This window comes from Oryzias melastigma, linkage group LG6 (genome assembly GCF_002922805.2).
Source record: "Oryzias melastigma strain HK-1 linkage group LG6, ASM292280v2, whole genome shotgun sequence".
In the NCBI taxonomy this organism is placed as follows: Eukaryota; Metazoa; Chordata; class Actinopteri; order Beloniformes; family Adrianichthyidae; genus Oryzias; species Oryzias melastigma.
This window is the reverse complement of record NC_050517.1, coordinates 1,642,421-1,661,560: the sequence shown is the minus strand read 5'-3', so window position 1 is coordinate 1,661,560 and position 19,140 is coordinate 1,642,421. Positions and strand designations below refer to the sequence as shown.

The window sequence follows — 19,140 nt, the reverse complement described above, 5'->3', positions numbered from 1 at the left end:
ATTAAAACGATAAAAGAAAATGTGAAAAAAGGCGCAGAATCAGCGGAAGTCGAACTTGGTTTTATTTTGAAAACCGGAAGTTGCACTGTTCCATCTGTCGTCCGGCTACGCGCTCTCTGGTATTCTGAGCCGGACTTACGCGGGGTTTGGTTCGTAGGGGTGTAATATAGTGTCCGGCTCCGTTTCCCGCGGGTTTTCTCGGTTATTCGGTTCTCGCGGAACCGCAGTCCTCCGGTAACCGTCGCTGCTGCAGACGCGGCTCCGAGGCCCTCACAGCGCGAGCGCTCACCGGAAACATGGCTCGTCCGCGGCCGCGAGACTTCAAGGCGGGAGACCTGGTCTTCGCCAAGATGAAAGGATACCCGCACTGGCCCGCGAGGGTGAGTGGGGGCTGCGGGCGCGCGGGGAGGCGGGAGCGCTCGGTTCCGAAGTTCCGCCGCTGCGGTTCGGCGGCGGTTCGGTTGGATCCGGGCTGCCTCCGCGGGTCTCCATCAGTTTGTCCCACGTCACATTCAGGTGTTTGCGGGAAAAGGAACCAAATTCCCGCGAAGATCCACGCGTTCTTGGCGGTAAAAGCAGGTGTTTCGTGTGAAGTCAATTAAAAAAAATCATTGGAGAAAATATGATACAGAAAATACTCTTTTTAGAGTTTATTTAATTAATTGTCAGGATTTTTATTGACAAATATTTTATTTATGAATGTTTTAATTCTTTAACATGAATTTTTATTCTTGATCTTTTAAAATATTTAGGATTTATTGTAACCATAGAAACCTGCCAAACTTCCTGTTTGAGGATCTTCCAGCTCTGTAAAAGTGTAGAACCTGAAAATCGCTGCTTCTGTTCACCCTGTTTGTCTTAATAAACTATGGAGGCGATAAACTCCACTTCTGTCAGATCGTTAACTCAGACTAGCTAACATGTTTATTGTTTTGGTTCTGCCTCCATCACTTCAGGCTTTTATTGTGGCGGGACAAACCTCATCACTTTAAAACTCACCGTTTTTTCAAACTTGTCTCTGGTCTTTCAGATCGATGAACTTCCAGACGGAGCGGTCAAACCCCCCGCTAACAAACATCCCATTTTTTTCTTCGGCACCCATGAAACGTACGTCTGCACGTCTTAAGGAGCGCCGTCGGTCGGTTTCTGCTCCCGCGGCGATGCCGCCGTGAGCAGGAGGGACGCCGTTTCAGGGGTTCGGGCATTTGCACCAGAGACCCTTCAGTGTAATCTGCCGGTTCCCTCTGTTACCAATGGGTTCTGTAGAACCGGTCGGTCCTGCAATGATCAGAACCACATCTGGTTGTCAGGAATGACGCTCTGACAGACGCTGGTTCTGGTGAACGCCTCTCAGGTGTGGGCCGATCACCCTGACGGAGCAGGAGGCCTCACGCTCAGGTCCGTTCTCTCAGGGGTGACGAGGTGAACGGCGCCACTTTAAGTTCAGTTCATTCAAACTCAGATCCTTCTTGTTCATTTCAGCTCAGATTTGACCTAAAACAACATGAAGATTCACCTGTTAGACTTTATCTTTAATCTTTGGGAGAAAAAGTTTACATCTCAAATATTAGTATCAACCAACATGTTAAAAAATATTTTAATCCCCAAATGTGTTTTTATTTATCATGTTAATAGTGTTTTTGTGCAGCTTTTTTCTAAAGTTTTCCTAAATTAATTGTTTAACAAACTGATAGTTTTATCCTAAGAATTAATTGATTTAATTTGGCATTTTAAATTCCTGAACGTCTCCATTCTGTGTAATAATCGGAACATGGCGTCTTGAAGAAGTTCTGGTAAGAATGTGAGCTGCTGAGTTCTGGACCGGCTGCAGAAAACCCAGAGAGTTCAGGACAGTCCAGGATGGACTTCGATTCCGCGTGTGAAAGAGACGATGAAGCTCGGTTCACTCGTGGAGTTGGGCGTCTTCTGCGACCAGGGAAAGTTGAGGAGAAATATATGGAAAACGGGAAGAGCCCTGAGGCACTCCGAGTGCTCCCGAGTTTTGGTCAGTAATGAGACCAACAGATGACCCCCCCCCCCCACACACACACACACACCCCTCTGACCAATCAGAGTTTGATGCTGAAACTAGAACAAAGTCTTGTGAGAACAAAGAAATCCCGGCGTGTTTCAGATGATGAAGGTCAGCCGTTCATCTCTAGAGAAGAACTCGTCCTCATGGACAGAATGAGGAAGACGAGGAGGAGCAGGAAGTGATGAGGATATGTGATGGACAGATGAAGGTCTGCATTCATGATGATGGTCAGTGTGTTGGGTTCGTTTGTGTTCTCTGATCAGCTGTTAGTGTTTACATCAGCTGTTACTGAGACTGCAGCAGCAGGTCAGCACAGAAACGTGGAGATTCAGACGGAAACTTTAGAAAGTCCTGGATCAAAGTAAAAGGCGGAACAGCTCGGGGAGCGCCTCCTCTGTGGGAGTGTCTCCTCTCTGGGAGCATCTCTTTTCTGGGAGCGCCTCCTCTCTGGGACCGTCTCCTCTCTGGGAGCGTCTCCTCTTGGCGAGCATCTCCTCTCGGGTAGCACCTCCTCTCTGTGACATCTCCTCTCTGGGAGCGCCTCCTCTCTGGGACATCTCCTCTCTGGGACATCTCCTCTCTGGGAGCGCCTCCTCTCTGGGACCATCTCCTCTCCTCTCTCTCCCTAAGTCTCTTCTGTTGAAGAAGATTTTGGAGGAGGCGCTGCTCCTCCCCTGTTCACCTCCTTTCACTCGGAAGTTCTCCTTCCTGTCAAAAGGGAAGTCAGACTGAGTTCTCAAGTATCGACAGGTTAGTTTATTTTGGACTGGATGGAGAAGAAGGAAATATCAGGACGATTACGAGGGGGGGGGGTCCATAGAGCAACCAGTTGCTGGGGGTTTATCACCATTACTGGTGCAAAAGTTAGTCTAAAGGGGCGGGGCCTGTCCACTCACACACTCATATTATATACCTGCTGGCTTCAACAATCTTCACACAGATGTCAACATGTAAACAAAACAACTACAGTTCCTCACATGTAGAGCGTTACAGTCTGTCACGCAGACTATCAGTGCTCAGGCGAGCTGACACCTGTGCTCAGGTGAGTGTGTTCTATAGAGGTGGATAAGGGAATGTAAAAAAAGAGGGAGAGTGCTCGGTCACCCCGACACCAAGACCGCCACCAAAATAGCAGCGGTAGACGGGGCCCCCGCACACTCAAGCATTACAGCAGACAGATGAGATCCACCCACCGGGCGGTCTCGTCAACCACCCAGAGCGAGACCAGCAGGACCACCACAGGGGCCCCCAACGCCAGAGACCAGGGAGCCACAGTAGCACAGAGAATCCCAGCCAGAAGAACAGCCGCCACACCAGGGAGCCCGTACGGGGACCCACCCCAGTAGAGAAGCCCAGAGGAACGGGCCAGGGCCCCCCAAGGGAGACTCACCCCACACTCCAGGTAACCACCTGCCCCGCGGGAGGTCCAGGAGAAAGCAAGGCAGAGGTCGCCCAAGAGTAGAGGGGGTCCCTGAAGAGTATTGAAAACATGACCAAACCCAGGCCCAGTGATCGAGGGCAAGAACCAGAACCACAGGGACACAGATGGGATGTGACCCCCAGCTCATGGTCTCAGGGATCCTCTCTCTGCGCTGAGAGAGCCGCTTTGTCCAGGAATCCAGAACCCCTCACCCACCCACCCACACACACACACCGCCAGGGATGGGAAAGGGGACAGAAGATCAGGGGTCCCACCTCCTTGTGTAATGTGTGTGTGTTGGTTTTGTATTTCATATGAAGTTTGAATAGTGGGGATTTCTCCCTGGACACTTTCACATAAAAACGTTGGTTTTCTGCTGAGATGAAAAGATCTTTACAGTTTTATTGACAGGAACCTTCTCTGGCTCAAGTCCACTGAACCCATGTTCTTCTCCAGAGCCTTCCTGGGTCCAAAAGACCTCCTGCCGTACAGCGACTACAAAGAGAAGTTCGGAAAGTCTAACAAGAGGAAAGGCTTCAACGAGGGCCTGTGGGAGATAGAGAACAACCCTGGAGTCAAGTTCACCGGATACCAGGTCAAAGGCCCTGATGCCCCTCAGAGGACCCTTGTGGTCCACAGGATCCTGGTCTTTACCCGTGTTCTCCTTACAGGACATTCAGCAGCAGAGCTCTTCAGAAACGGAGGAGGCGGGGAACGCGGCCGACGGCAGCAGCGAGGGGGAGGAGGACAACTCTGTGGAAGATGAAGATAACTTGCTGGAAGAGGAGAAGACCGGATCCAAACAGAAGAAAACCTCCAAGGTAGTTCAGCCAGAGGCCAGACCTGATCAGGTTTGCCTGATTCCACCTGGGCGATGAAGAACTGAAGAATCCTGACCATCCAACATGCTTCCATTAGGTCACGTGATCAGGGAGACAGCAAACATGTCCGTCGTTATGCTGATGATACTCTGATGTTTGTGTCTGACAGACCGGGAGAACTTTGGATGTTCTCCTAAACTCAGATGAATTACACATTCAAAGACAGAATCTGATTGGATGGCTTCAGTTTGTCTCCAGTCCAACTGTCAGAACGTTTTTGATCACAACTTGACTTCTGACTCTTTGATCAAGTTTCCAGAACATTTTTCTTTCATCTCTGTAATATTTCAGGAAAAAAAACATCCCGTTACAGATGTTCTAGAGAAGACGTTCCTAGAGTAGATGTTCTAAAGCAGATTTTCCTGGAGCAGATGTTCATAGACAAGATGTTCTGGAGCAGATGTTGCTAGATCAGATGCTCTAGAGCAGATGTTTCTAGAGCAGATGTTCTAGAGTAGATATTCTAGAGCAGATGTTCATAGACGAGATGTTCTGGAGCAGATGTTGCTAGATCAGATGTTCTGAAGCAAATATTCAGAGTAGATGTTCCTGAAAGCAGATGTTCTAGAGCAGATGTTCTAGAGCAGATGTTCTAAAGTAGATGTTCTAAAGCAGATGTTCTAGAGCAGATGTTCTAAGGCAGACGTTCCTAGAGTAGATGTTCTAGAGCAGATGTTCTAAAGTAGATGTTCCTAGAGTAGATGTTCTAGAGCAGATGTTCTAAAGTAGATGTTCCTAGAGTAGATGTTGTAGAGCAGATGTTCTAGAGTAGATATTCTAGAGCAGATGTTTCTAGAGCAGATGTTCATAGACGAGATGTTCTGGAGCAGATGTTGCTAGATCAGATGTTCTGAAGCAAATATTCAGAGTAGATGTTCCTGAAAGCAGATGTTCTAGAGTAGATGTTCTAGAGTAGATGTTCCTAGAGCAGATGTTCTAAAGCAGATGTTCCTAGAGCAGATGTTCCTAGAGCAGATGTTCTAAAGCAGATGTTCTAAAGTAGATGTTCCTAGAGCAGATGTTCCTAGAGCAGATGTTCTAGAGCAGATGTTCTAGAGCAGATGTTCTAGAGCAGATGTTCTAGAGCAGATGTTCCTAGAGCAGATGTTCCTAGAGCAGATGTTCTAAAGTAGATGTTCCTAGAGTAGATGTTCTAGAGCAGATGTTCTAGAGTAGATGTTCCTAGAATAGATGTTCCTAGAGCAGATGTTCTAAAGTAGATGTTCCTAGAATAGATGTTCTAGAGCAGATGTTCTAAAGCAGATGTTCCTAGAGTAGATGTTGTAGAGCAGATGTTCTAGAACGGTGCTCATTATGTCGAAGGACATGTGGGTAGATTGTAGGCCATCAAAAATAAATAACCAAAAAATAAATAAAAATGTACTCTACAGGGTATCTTAGTCAACTCCTTTTTGTTAGTCTCACAGAGGTCCATCACATCTGCCTGATCCACCTGATCTTTGGATGTCTTGACGTCTTTTTGAGGACTTTTTGAAACATTATTAGATATAAAATAAACGCTGTAATTACATTAAACAACAGAACCTGGTGAATCCCTTTCTAGGTCATAGAGGGTTGTAAAATCATTGTCGGGTTCACAGCTGAAACACCATGTGATTCTTTTTCCCTGCTGGTGATTGGACAACAGCCGGGATGATGTCATTGCTCTGTTTGGATCTGTTTCTGTCGGTCCTCCAAACGGTTCCAGTTCTACCTGTGATGACGAGGCTTTTCCTGCAGTTCAGTGACTGGGGCACAAGGGGGTGCTACTCCTCCGTCTGTAAATGTTCAGTCCTGCTGAATTTAAATTTAAAATCTGCAGGTTTTTAGAGGAGCGTGGAGATCTTCAGCTCACAGATTATTCTCACTTCCACACAAACAGAAGCTGCAGCTCACACATCCAGTCACTCACATCCGCCTGATCTGTTGCTTAGCAACTGCTCTCCATCAGCCAGAACATGCGCCGCATGCGAAGATCGCATGATCTCCGTGTGTGAGACCCTTTCTGCCAAAGGCAGCAGAAACGGTGCGTGGAGAGACTTCTGTAGAAAAACACTAAAGGAACGTGTCTGTTGTGAGGAAAAGGCGGTTGCACTGAAATGTCCGATGAACAAACCGAAAACTCTGAAATAACCCGACTTACTGCAGCTGGTTTAATAGAGCACCGAAACATTCAGAGAACTGAGGGAAAACCTGGATTTGGTTCAAAGATCAGGTCGACTCTGAGCTCCAGGTACAGTCGTAATGATGTCATGAATGAGGACGGGTCGCTGCATTCATGCTGCCATGCCCTTCAAAATAAAAGACTGTCAAAGCTGCAGCATCCTCCTGTTGCTCTCATGTTTGATGTTCTCCACATCTTTGTGGCAGAAGTCGCTCAAGCTGTTCAGGAGTTCACCTGCAGACGGAGACCTGGAGAAGGACGCCAAAGATGGCGAGCAGAGGAGCGGCTCTGAGGGAGGAGACTTCATTCAGACCGCTGCGGAGAGCAAGGTGGGATGGGTTTGAGTCCTCAGAGTTCCAGATGAACAGAGTTCAATGAACGTCAGTCTGATCTGGTCTCAGTCCTGAAGTCAGAGGAAACGTCTGTGGATAGAAGTGATCCAGCCTCAGAGGACCAGCATTTACTAATTCCACTGAACTCTGTTTTCTTCAGAAGCAGCTGCTGATGGAGGAGCATTAAGGAGGACTGCAGGATACACCGTTGGAGATGGGATCTGTGCCCCCTGCTGGCAGCCCGAACCGCTTTCTTATCTGGACGCTGAGTTTGTCAAAGGAGGAATCTCAGGCTGGTTCTGGGATCGGCCCGGGTTTCAGAGTCTCAGTCACACGAATCTGAGCTTTTGAAACTGAATCCAGAACCTTCTGAGCAGCTGTCAGTGAAGCCATTGATTTTAACGCAGATTCATTCATTTATCGAGGGGAACCGACCCATCAACCAGTCAGTGACCACCTGGAGAACGCTGTGTTTCTGTTGGTCCAAAAGGGTCATGTGACCAGGAGGTTCAAACCCTCCTGGTCACATGACCCTCACCTGTACATGCCCATCCAAGGATCTGCATTCTGTTCACCTGTGTTCAGGTGCATGTGGGAAACGCCAGGCTCACATGTCTCTGTTGCAGCGTGAGGTCCTTCTCCTTAAGCGTCCAGCTCTTCCTCAGGAGGAGGGGCGTCCAGCGCTTCCTCAGGAGGAGGGGCGTCCAGCTCTTCCTCAGGAGGAGGGGCGTCCAGCTCTTCCTCAGGAGGAGGGGCGTCCAGCGCTTCCTCAGGAGGAGGGGCGTCCAGCGCTTCCTCAGGAGGAGGGGCGTCCAGCGCTTCCTCAGGAGGAGGGGCGTCCAGCTCTTCCTCAGGAGGAGGGGCGTCCAGCGCTTCCTCAGGAGGAGGGGCGTCCAGCGCTTCCTGAAGAGGAGGGGCGTCCAGCTCTTCCTGAAGAGGAGGGGCGTCCAGCTCTTCCTCAGGAGAAGGGGCGTCCAGCTCTTCCTCAGGAGGAGGAGCGTCCAGCGCTTCCTCAGGAGGAGGGGCGTCCAGCGCTTCCTGAAGAGGAGGGGCGTCCAGCGCTTCCTGAAGAGGAGGGGCGTCCAGCTCTTCCTCAGGAGGAGGGGCGTCCAGCGCTTCCTCAGGAGGAGGGGCGTCCAGCGCTTCCTGAAGAGGAGGGGCGTCCAGCTCTTCCTCAGGAGGAGGAGCGTCCAGCTCTTCCTCAGGAGGAGCGTCCAGCGCTTCCTCAGGAGGAGGGGCGTCCAGCTCTTCCTCAGGAGGAGGGGCGTCCAGCTCTCAGTCTTGTTTCATGTTTGAGGTGGGCGGGACTTGTAGACAGGTAGATGTTGGCTGTGCGCTCACCTCGTAGCTGCTCCGTACCTGTATCGTCCATCTGGTCGTAGACTTTAGGAGCCTCCTGCGGCTCTGGTGAGCTTCCTGTGTGTTGGTGCTCTAGATCTTCGTGGAGAAGCTCTCATGGTGGCATGCCGTTGTTTTCACATTTTTAAGACGTTTGTGCAGTAACGTTCTCGATCTGTTGCAAAACCAGAGCTGAGGGGTCCTGGGGGAGTACCTCCTGGGGAGAACCTCCTGGGGAGAACCTCTTGAGGAGAACTTCCTGAGGAGAACCTCCTGGGGAGAACCTCTTGAGGAGAACTTCCTGAGGAGAATCTCCTGGGGAGAACTTCCTGGGGAGAACCTCCTGGGGGAGAACCTCCTGGGGAGAACCTCTTGAGGAGAACTTCCTGAGGAGAATCTCCTGGGGAGAACTTCCTGGGGAGAACTTCCTGGGGAGAACCTCCTGCAGTTTCTGTCTCTTCCTCTGTTTGCGTTTCACAGATTTGTATTTACTGTAAACCGTTTTTGCTGTTTATGGAAATTTTGCAGAATAAAGTCAGAATGCCAAACCTGATCTTCCTCATCATTCAGACTTCTGGAGACTCTTTTACATCAAAGTGTTTCTGAAACAAAAAAATCCAAACATTTCATCCCAGATCAGGAAGTGACGTTTTCAGCAGCTTAAACTTCCCGTGATTGGCCTCCAACTATGTCTCTGATCCTCCTGACTTTGGTCCTTCAGAGACTTTCTCTGGGTCCACAAAGATCTGGATCCTGGACTACCAGCAGCTGATCTGCAGACCTGAAGCTTCAGAAAAAGACTCTCAGCCTCCAGGACTGGAAAGTTGTTGTCATGGCAACAGAAGCATCTGCGGTATCACCAGCGCTCCTGTGAAGAGGCGTTCAGGGACCCTCGTTAATGACACTCATTTACAACAGCCTTTTATGAACGACAGCGTGAACCGTTTCTGGCTCTAGAGGGGGCTGCTGCTCCGTGTTTGTGTGTGGGGGGGGGGCAGCCAGCCCCTCCTTTCTAGTCTGTTTACAAACAAAGACGTAAAGTAATCTGATCTTCTTTTCCCTTCAGCTTTCACCATATCGAATCAGCTTCCTACATCTGACCAGATCACGTAATCTGACCAAAGACTGTTTTTACGGCCCCCCTCCGATCACTACTGAGTCTGCGCAGAACCAGCGCAGCGCTGAGCTTCGGGAATTCACTCAGGTCCATGTGCGCATGCGCGAAGCGCACCGTGTCTGGCGGCTCGGTTCTGCGGCGTAGCGGTTCGTACTGGATCTCCCCCCTGGTTTCTCTGACCGTTCCGCGGCGCTCGGACCTGGTTCGGACATGGCGGACAAAGAAGGTCGGTCCCCCGCCCGCCATCATTCCGGTCCTCGCGGGCCAGTTTTCGCGCCTTCGCTGTCAGGTTAGCATAGCTTGCTAACGCAGCGGGTGTAGCTAACTCGTCCCGCCGGTTACCTGCGGTCTGGGACGGAAGGATCAGTTCGACGAGTTCCGCTGGGAGTCCGGTTCTGTAGAGCGGGAAGCTTCAACATTATAGAACCCGAACAAACGGTCCCGGTTCTGGTTCCGGTGTTGTGCCCAGGTATGTCCCCCCTGCCAGAATGTGTCCCCGGGCTCAGACATCGTTCATTTGTTTTTGTAACACTCATATTGTCACAAAAAGCGCCACGATGGATGATTCTCTATCGTCACATTTTCTTCCCACATATTCTATGTAAAACAACGACAGCTTCTTCTGTTAAACAGTGGGGAAAACGACCTTTGAGGAATTTAGGAGAAACGTCAATTATGAAAGTGACTTTGTGGTGGAAGCATGTAACGGACAGATATTAAATAGTTGATGTTTCTACTGCAAATTATTGGGGCCACAGATTCTGGCTCCTGGATCAGCAGCGGCCTGACCGAGTCTGGACCCCCTCTGGTTTTAGGTACTATATTTGGTTAAAAAGGTGAAACTCCCAAAAGCCCCAGAATATAGTCTGTCGTAATCATCAACTTACCTCTCACACTTGTTGGGACAAATTGTGAGTCTAATGAAACAAATGAACAATGTCTGAGAGCGGGGACACATTCTGGCAGGGGAACGTACCTTGGGACAACACCTGTAACAGATTCAGTTCCGCAGCTGAAGGTCGTTCGGATCTGAACACTGGTGACTCTTTCATCTGTCATCGCGGTTCCGACTCTATACATGGCTTCTTCTCTGTCCGGTTCTACAGTTTTCAGGACTGGGATCCGGATCAGTTCAGGATTCTTCAATAAGCCTGAAAGGCAGAGAACCGGATCCTGTTTTCTACTTTACTTTAATAATTTACAGTGGAACATTTGATGGTTTCATTATTTCATTACGGAGTTTCTGGTCTTCAGAGGAAACAGGTTCTGCTTCCACAAGGTGCTGGAGAGTCCAGAAACTGGATCTGAAACTGAATCCGTATGTGAACCCAAAGTCCTTCTGTAGGGAAGTCTCTGTTGGGAGTTAGCTTCCGATTCGTGAGAGCACTAAAGGAACATTCCACTGTAGTTTTCACACGTAGACTACCAAAAAACAGCTCCTGTTTAAAAGCTGCTGGACCCGGACAGCTCAAACTGGATTCAAATATGCTTCGGATAGTAAAGAATACATTAAACACAGTTTCTGATTTGTGAAAATGTGAAACAGGATGATTTTATCACTTTTATCACACTCTGACCGCCTGTTCTCAGGCGATAAAATCATTCTGTTTCACATTCTCGCAAATCTGAAACAGTTTTTCATGTATTCTTTACTACCTGAAGCAAAATTTAATCCAGTTTGAGCAGTCTGGGTCCAGCGGTTTTTGAACAGGACCTGGTTTTTGGTGGTCCATGTGTTGAATGTTCCTTTAGTGCTCTCACGAATCAGAAGCTAACGTCGGGAATCAGAAGCTAACGTCGGGAATCAGAAGCTAACGTCAGCGTCGTTTCTCAGTCTGGGTTTCAGCCCGTCTGCTCTCACGGTTCTGTTTCTGCTGCAGTCTACGATGACGCGGTGGAGGAGCGGGTCATCAACGAGGAGTACAAGATCTGGAAGAAGAACACGCCCTTCCTGTACGACCTGGTGATGACGCACGCCCTGGAGTGGCCCAGCCTCACGGTGCAGTGGCTGCCGGACGTCAACAGGTGACCGCCGAGGTCCAGTTTCAGACCCTTCAATGCGCAGAATCAGGAAGTTCCTGGATTTGGTGCTGAAGGGTTTAACCCTTTAACACCAGAGGCATCACCGGTGACACTTAAATACAAAATCTTTAACATGTTGTAACTTCCCAACAGTTAACAGGATCATTGCAGTAGATTCTGAAGGAGAAAAGCAGTTAGAAAGTTACAGTAAATCAAAGAACAGAAACTCTGGAGCTCCGGGGTTAAAGGTTAAGAGAATCATGCAGCGTTTTACCTCAGCTGCTGTACTAACGTTCCATCAGTTTGAGCCCGTCGTCTTTCTGGCTCATCAAAGGCCGTCCTGTAGAACCTTCAGCTCTGATGATGTTGAAGCTCCAGAACCGACGGGTTTAAATCGCCTCCCCGTTTGGACCTCTGCAGGCCCGAGGGGAAGGACTACGCTGTCCACAGGCTGGTTCTGGGGACGCACACGTCAGACGAGCAGAACCACCTGGTGATTGCCAGCGTGCAGATACCGAACGACGATGCCCAGTTCGACGCGTCGCACTACGACAGCGAGAAAGGAGGTAGGTGGTCCTGCAGGGACGGCGCCGGAGAGGCGTTTGGGGTCTGAACTGACCCGCTGCTCTGTGTCCTCCAGCAGGTACGTTGGTCGCGCCGCCCCGTCTCAGGTAGTGTTTACGCGTTAGCATCAGCGCTGAAGGAGCGCCAGCCACGGATCGCTCAGGCTGGCGTCAGAGTGGGAGGGGCTTCTGTTGGACCTGTGTCTTCTCCTCTCCTCAGAATTCGGAGGGTTCGGTTCTGTGAGCGGGAAAATTGAGATTGAAATCAAGATCAACCACGACGGAGAGGTGAACCGTGCCCGCTACATGCCCCAGAATCCCTGCATCATCGCCACCAAGACGCCCACCTCCGACGTGCTGGTGTTCGACTACACCAAGCACCCGGCCAAGCCCGACCCCAGCGGAGAGTGCAGCCCCGACCTGAGGCTGAAGGGCCACCAGAAGGAGGGCTACGGCCTGTCCTGGAACCCCAACCTGAGCGGGAACCTGCTCAGCGCCTCCGATGACCACGTGAGTCTCCGCCCGCCGTCAGAGCGCCACAGCATAGCTCTCCTTTAATGGCTTTTAAATTCAGTTAAATTTTATTTCACCAAAACAATTCCCTCATTGGGCTTCACATCTGTAATTTTACAGAAGCAGAAGGTCAGTCGTAAAATATAAACAATAGCTAAAAGCTAAACCGACTAAACTAAACGAGTTATCCCTGTCTTAAGACCCTCCCTCCCGGTAAGGAAAAACTCCTAAAAAACCTGATTCAGGAAAAAAGAAGAAACCTGAGGGATTCCCACATGAAGGAGAGATCCTATCCCAGGACGGACAGGAGATACCAGAACAGTTAAAGAAAGATTAGCTTATCTGACTCTATAACTGTGTATCTGAATAGAGTTCAGCCAGAGAGGACTGGGGGAAGGGTGGGGGCGAGCTCCACGGCCAAGACGAGCCAGAGGCGAGGTCCACGTCCAAGAACAGGAGCACAGATGATCCACCTGGAATCCAATATCAATCCCAATATCAATACTTTTTTAAAAATTTGGTGGATCTGACATGAATTTTAAAATCTCAATTGTTTTTTATTGCCATGAATGAATTTTTGCACATTTCTCTTTTTTATTTACGTGATAAACATAAAAGCAAAATCAGAACAATATTTTAAGTTAACTGGAAAATAGTTTATTAAAATAAAAGCTTATTTAAATTCAATAAAAAGTGAAGAAGTGAAAGCAAAAATGTCAACAAACCAAAAGAAACAAACAAATCAAATTGTTAAATAATAATAATAATGGATTGGATTTATCGGCGCTTTTCCAGACGCTCAAAGCGCTTACATTGTATATCCATTATTCATTCACACCTCATTCATACTTGGTGACAGTAAGCTACTACTGTAGCCACAGCTGACAGGCTGACAGAGGCGTGGCTGCCAGTACGCGCCTACGGCCCCTCTGACCATCACCAGAACATTCATACGCATTCACACACCAGTGGAGCCACACTGGAGGCAAGTAGGGTTAAGTGCCTTGCCCAAGGACACAACGACACTTGGCTGGCGGGAGCTGGAATCGAACCGCCTATCCTTCAATCATTGGCCGACCCGCTCTACCACCTGAGCCACTGTCGCCCTTAAATAATAAAACATCTGGTAGAAATATCAGTAATTAGTAACTTCTTAGCCTTTAAATAGAACAATAAAACAGGTGAAAAGTAAAGTGAACAGAGGATGCACTGAGATCTGACAGGTCTGCTGATACTACTGAGGCAGAGACTCAGCTGGTTGTTGCAGATGAAGAGTGGAAGTATCGATCCGATACCGACTTCAGATCCATACTTTGGATCGATCCACCCAGCACTAGCTGGTTCCTCATCATTGGGATCGGTCCCAGCTCTCCTCTCCGTTCTTGTTCTGCAGACCATCTGTTTGTGGGACATCGGCGCCGGACCAAAGGAGGGCAAAATCGTCGACGCTAAAACCATCTTCACGGGCCACACCGCCGTGGTGGAGGACGTCTCCTGGCACCTGCTGCACGAGTCCTTGTTCGGCTCGGTCGCAGACGACCAGAAGCTAATGATGTGGGTTCTGTCGGGCCCTCAGGTCAGACCTGCTCCGGCTCTTTACCCACCGGGTTCTGCTGTGCTCTCCTGCAGATGGGACACCCGGTCCAACAACACGTCCAAAGCCAGCCACTCTGTGGACGCTCACACGGCCGAGGTCAACTGTCTGAGCTTCAACCCCTACAGCGAGTTCATTCTGGCCACAGGCTCCGCCGACAAGGTACGCCAGACACACGCCGTCAGACGCTGTCCGCACGCTGACCACGCAACCGCTGTTTCTGCAGACTGTTGCATTATGGGACCTGAGGAACCTGAAGCTGAAGCTCCACTCCTTCGAGTCTCACAAAGACGAGATCTTCCAGGTATGAGGTCAGAAGCTCCAGATCAGAATCCCCAGCACATCTGACCCGGCCGCTCCTCTGTCCTCAGGTCCAGTGGTCTCCTCATAATGAAACCATCCTGGCGTCCAGCGGCACCGACCGCCGCCTCAACGTCTGGGACCTCAGGTGAAACTTGTGTGGATGGCGTGGAGCTGTGAGCGCCGAAAGCTTCAGCAGTCCACCTTAAAACCCTGAAACGGTTAAAGATTTAAACGGAAACGTAGAGTTCTTTAGCTTTGAAGCTGCAGCTCCAGTGGTGACGCCTTTGTATTACCGCGGCCTTTGACCCTGGGCACAGTTTGCGTAAACCGACAGATTCTGACGCAGAGAAAGGAGGATATGTGCCGACGAGTAACACGGAAGTGTTTACACAACGAAAATAATTCAGGCACAGAAAAGCTGCGACTCTCTTACAGTAGAATGAGTTCCCTCCATCAGCCTGTGACCCCGTGACCCCGTGACCTAGACTCTCCTACAGTAGAATGAGTTCCCTCCATCAGCCTGTGACCCCGTGACCTAGACTCTCCTACAGTAGAATGAGTTCCCTCCATCAGCCTGTGACCCCGTGACCTGTTTTTGACAGTTTAACAGGAGAAATTCACATTCAAGATAAAGAAAAGTCGTATTCTAAAGAGACATGTTAAACATAAAACTAAATGTTGTGTTCATAGTTTTTCTGCGAAGTTGAGCACAAAATATAAATGTATACACAACTTTGTGTTTATGAATACATTTCTTTTTGGAAGAGGTCTTACCTCGTACAAGTTACCGAACAAAAATGACAAGATGGTCTTTCAAAAACTAAAATGGTGTAAAACAAAACTCCAAACCGTCGTCTGCAGGTATCAGATGCTGACGCAGCAGAAAAGGTCTCAGAATAAAGTAGTAAGACAAAAAGCAACATTAGATGTGGATTGTTGCTGCGTTGTGCGACATCAGTGATCAGTCTTATGATGCAACAACAACACAACTCATTTCTGTTTCACTGCAACAGATTGATTTAAAGAAAAGTCCACACAGCTGAAATAATTCTCCAAGTGACCCTCGACCTTACAGGAGGCGGGCCTAACATTAAAGGGCTCCATCTGATTGGTCAACACCGTGAAGCGCTCTGTGATTCGTTAGCGCCGCCATGAGATTGTTTTAGTGTGTGAGCATTAAAGTTAGCTGTTTATCTCAGTTTGTGTGTCTTCAACAATACGTGTCACAGGATGCTGATAAATCTGGGATTTATTTTCTGGTCTCGTTTCAAAGCTGCAGAAGTCGATGTTGTAATCCTTGTTCTGATCTTCTGACTCCTGTTTCTCAGTAAAATTGGGGAGGAGCAGTCTGCAGAGGACGCCGAGGACGGCCCTCCGGAGCTGCTGGTTGGTCTTCTAGTCTCTTGGTTGCTGGGCGGTCTTCCTGAAACGCTCATCCGGTTCTCCTGTCGTTCTGCTCCAGTTCATCCACGGCGGACACACGGCGAAGATCTCCGACTTCTCCTGGAACCCCAACGAGCCCTGGATCATCTGCTCCGTGTCCGAGGACAACATCATGCAAGTGTGGCAGATGGTGAGTCTCTCCGCAGGGCTTCACAGGAAGACCAGGGGGCCACAGACCGGTACCGGGCCACGGATCCCGGGCCACAGACTGGTATCGGGCCACGGATCCCGGGCCACAGACTGGTATCGGGCCACGGATCCCGGGCCACAGACCGGTATCGGGCCAAGGATCCCTGGGCCACAGACCGGTATCGGGCCACGGATCCCTGGGCCACAGACTGGTACCGGGCCACGGATCCCGGGCCACAGACCGGTATCGGGCCACGGATCCCTGGGCCACAGACTGGTACCGGGCCATGGATCCCTGGGCCACAGACTGGTACCGGGCCACGGATCCCGGGCCACAGACTGGTACCGGGCCACGGATCCCGGGCCACAGACTGGTACCGGGCCACAGACTGGTACCAGGCCATGGATCCCGGGCCACAGACTGGTACCGGGCCACGGACAGGAAAAAAACCAAATGTCTTTGTTCTGATTCTGAAGGAATTCTTATTTTGGAAAACGATCAGATTCTGTTCACTTCTGTCTGTCGCTGCGTTTTTCACTCACATGCAAAAAACTTTATCCAAATTCTAAAAATGTGGAACAAACACATTTCACTATTACAGTGTTACTACTGAATCGTGATTATGCAAATAAACACAAACCACCTGGTGCAATAAATCATGAAAAACACGGATAAAACAATCCTTTGACCGCAGATACATTCACATGCTGCAGCGCTCAGCATCATGTCAAAGGAGACGTCGGCGTCTCATTCTCATGCATGAGCTGTGACGCTGTGCTGTCACGGTTGGTCACATGGCTTATTTAAGTCTAAAAAGTGTTGTTTGTTTCGCTAAATGTGTCCATCTCAATATGCCGCAGAAACCATGTCCTGCGAGCACAAAAAGGATTTTTCCATAGATGTGAGTTTGTTCTAAATTGCTGCGTTTCCATTATGTAAATTTATTATCACAAATCCATAGTGAATGGAAACACTTGATGCACCGAGTCCATTATGTACAGTCAACAGTCGAGTCGTTTGATTCGCTCACATGACCTGAAGCGGCTGCTCGGAGTGCTAAGTTAAGCTAGAAAACTAAATAAAAACAAACGATAAAACGTATTTAGAAAGTTTCTATGGGGTCAAATCAGGACCCCCTTAAAGCGGTTAGGTTAGGGTTTTCTGCTGCAAACATCATCGGTATCATTAGTTAGTTTGCTCACGTATTTCTCTTCAAAATATCGAATAAAAAAATTAAAACAATCTTTTTTATTAATTTTTCTTTCTTTCTTTTTCTAGAATCCTTCCAAAACGTTCAAAGTAAAAACAAGTCTTTCATTGTTTCCTCCAGTTCTGATGAATTCTGTCTTTTCTCACAGATTCAGTTCTTCGGTTCTCTGTAAACAGCGTCTCTTTCTTTTAGGTTGTTTTTGCTATATTTCATTTATTATTAACATTATGTAGGATTATGCACAATATCCATAACTAATGTAAACATCTTTTTATTCGTATAAAGTGTATATTATTTATATGCTGTTATTTATTCCAGATAAAATGTACAAAAGAAATGAAAAAGGACTAGTTATTAACTATTCAGTTTTTAACTCATTTAAAGCTTTTTTCCTTTTAAACACATTTAAAGTGAACAACACAAAACTATGCAACCACAATCCAAAATACAAATGAAAGTGTGTGAAATGAAAGACTTTATTCACAATAACAAACGAGTCTCAGCTTTGATGAAATCTGGTTCTTCTGTCAGTGATGACCCACCCAGCAAGGCCAAGTGGTTCCCACATGGTTCAGAAGTGGGCAGAGAATGTGGGCCCCAATTGGGTTTGTCCTCAGTTTCCGTGGTGGCCCAGCTGTGTTGGCCCACATTGGCTTCGCTGCCTAGAGACTGGAGGCCTGGACAGCGACCCTGCTAGCTCTGCTGACTCCTGGGCGGCAGCACTGGCTTTGCCGGACCTTGGGCAGCAGAACTGGCCACGCTGTCCACCGGGCGACTGCCTAGCATAGCCACCTAAGCTAATGTGGGCAAACACAGCTGTAGTAAAGTGAATGAAAAAAGATTGAAAATGGGAAAAACAGGCATTGTAAATTTGAAAAAAAAGTGAAAACTTGAAATTAGTTGTAAACTGGAAAATACTTATTGAAAACTTGATAGAAATAATGAAAATTTGAAGAAAGAATTAAACTTGAAAGTTGAATTAAAAGAAAAAAGAAAAAACTGTTACCATTTTTAAAAAGCAGCCGGTTTTCATCTGTTGTCTCTGGACGGATGTTAAAATGGTCAACATAAAAACAATCCATGAAAACAAAGTTTAATTCTTTTTTTAAACTAAATTATTTGTTGTAGAATTTTTTTTTTCTTTTTTTATAGAATTCTTAAAAACTGGAATCTTAAGAATATTAAAGGCCAACTTGAGCCTTTAATAAGTTTTTAAGAAGTTGTCCTTCAGTGTTTCCGTCTGTGAAGGTCTGACCTCCAACCCTCTCAGCTCTGGACGTTCTTCTTCCAGGCCGAGAACATCTACAACGACGAGGAGCCGGACAACACCCCCGCATCCGAGCTGGAGCCTCAGGGTTCGTAACCCCCCCTCCAGAATGGATCGTGAGGTCTGTGGGGGGGTCTCAGCAGAGCTCCTGCTGGATTTCACAAACTGTTGTGCGCTCAGGTGAGGAACACCTGCCGGCCGCCGCCGGCCCGTTCTCCTTCAGGAGCATCGTCGTCTTCATCACAAACTGAAATAAAGTTTTTCTAAATTTTTAAAGATCTTTTCTCTGTTCTCCGCACAAGAATCACACTCAGATGATGGAGTTTCTGCAAATCCTACAAAAGGTTTATTGAAAAGTGACAGAAGTGTAAGAAGGTACAATCAGGAACGGCGTGGAGCGTCTGCTCGCTGAGGGACGCCCGGGCCCTTTGTGGTGGTCTCACCTGCAGAGGTAGATTCTGACGGTACCTGAGTCAGACAGGGCGGGGCTAAAGGCCGAGGGGCACCACCGGTTCTCCACAGGCTCAGACATCAGGTCCTCAGACGGACCGGTGAAGGTCCGGTGAAGGTCTGTCTTCTGCGGGGTCTCTATGGCAACCAGCCTCGACCGTCTGGAGGTTCTGCCAGATTTGGTGGTTTACCAACATTTCTGTGAGTTTGAACCTGTGAAGAAGTTCAGTCAGAACCGACTGAAGAGGTTTTAACGGATTTCTGTCAACCTGACTTGGTTAGACCACATGGCGTCTGCAGAACCAAACCAGGAGTTTCCACCGGGCCAACATCATGTGGCGAGCGTCTTTAACCTTTA

At 48.5% G+C, this 19,140-nt stretch overlaps 2 protein-coding genes across 7 annotated transcripts; both read left to right on the top strand.

Annotated features, from left to right (window-relative positions):
• The first annotated feature begins 246 nt into the window (after positions 1-246).
• hdgfl3 (HDGF like 3) lies at positions 247-7,590 on the top strand. Its single transcript, XM_024282746.2, has 6 exons — positions 247-380; positions 1,031-1,107; positions 3,912-4,050; positions 4,127-4,276; positions 6,707-6,829; positions 6,993-7,590. Exons 1-6 carry the CDS (start codon positions 297-299, stop codon positions 7,017-7,019), a joined length of 600 nt encoding a protein of 199 aa, XP_024138514.1. The 5' UTR covers positions 247-296; the 3' UTR covers positions 7,020-7,590.
• Positions 7,591-9,297: 1,707 nt separating this feature from the next.
• Positions 9,298-18,608, top strand: rbb4l (retinoblastoma binding protein 4, like). 6 transcript variants are annotated; one of them, XM_024282741.2, is made up of 12 exons: positions 9,304-9,513; positions 11,168-11,312; positions 11,730-11,875; positions 11,950-11,980; positions 12,093-12,382; positions 13,779-13,939; positions 14,015-14,141; positions 14,206-14,283; positions 14,351-14,427; positions 15,611-15,668; positions 15,745-15,855; positions 18,357-18,608. In XM_024282741.2, the coding sequence occupies exons 3-12, from the start codon at positions 11,834-11,836 to the stop codon at positions 18,426-18,428; spliced, it is 1,047 nt and encodes a 348-aa protein (XP_024138509.1). In that variant the 5' UTR covers positions 9,304-9,513; positions 11,168-11,312; positions 11,730-11,833; the 3' UTR covers positions 18,429-18,608. The 6 variants fall into 6 exon arrangements, with proteins under 6 accessions (XP_036068055.1, XP_036068054.1, XP_024138509.1 ...); XM_036212162.1 differs by lacking the exon at positions 11,950-11,980 and having other exon boundaries at positions 9,298-9,576; XM_036212161.1 differs by lacking the exon at positions 11,950-11,980 and having other exon boundaries at positions 9,303-9,576; positions 12,090-12,382.
• Positions 18,609-19,140: the final 532 nt, after the last annotated feature.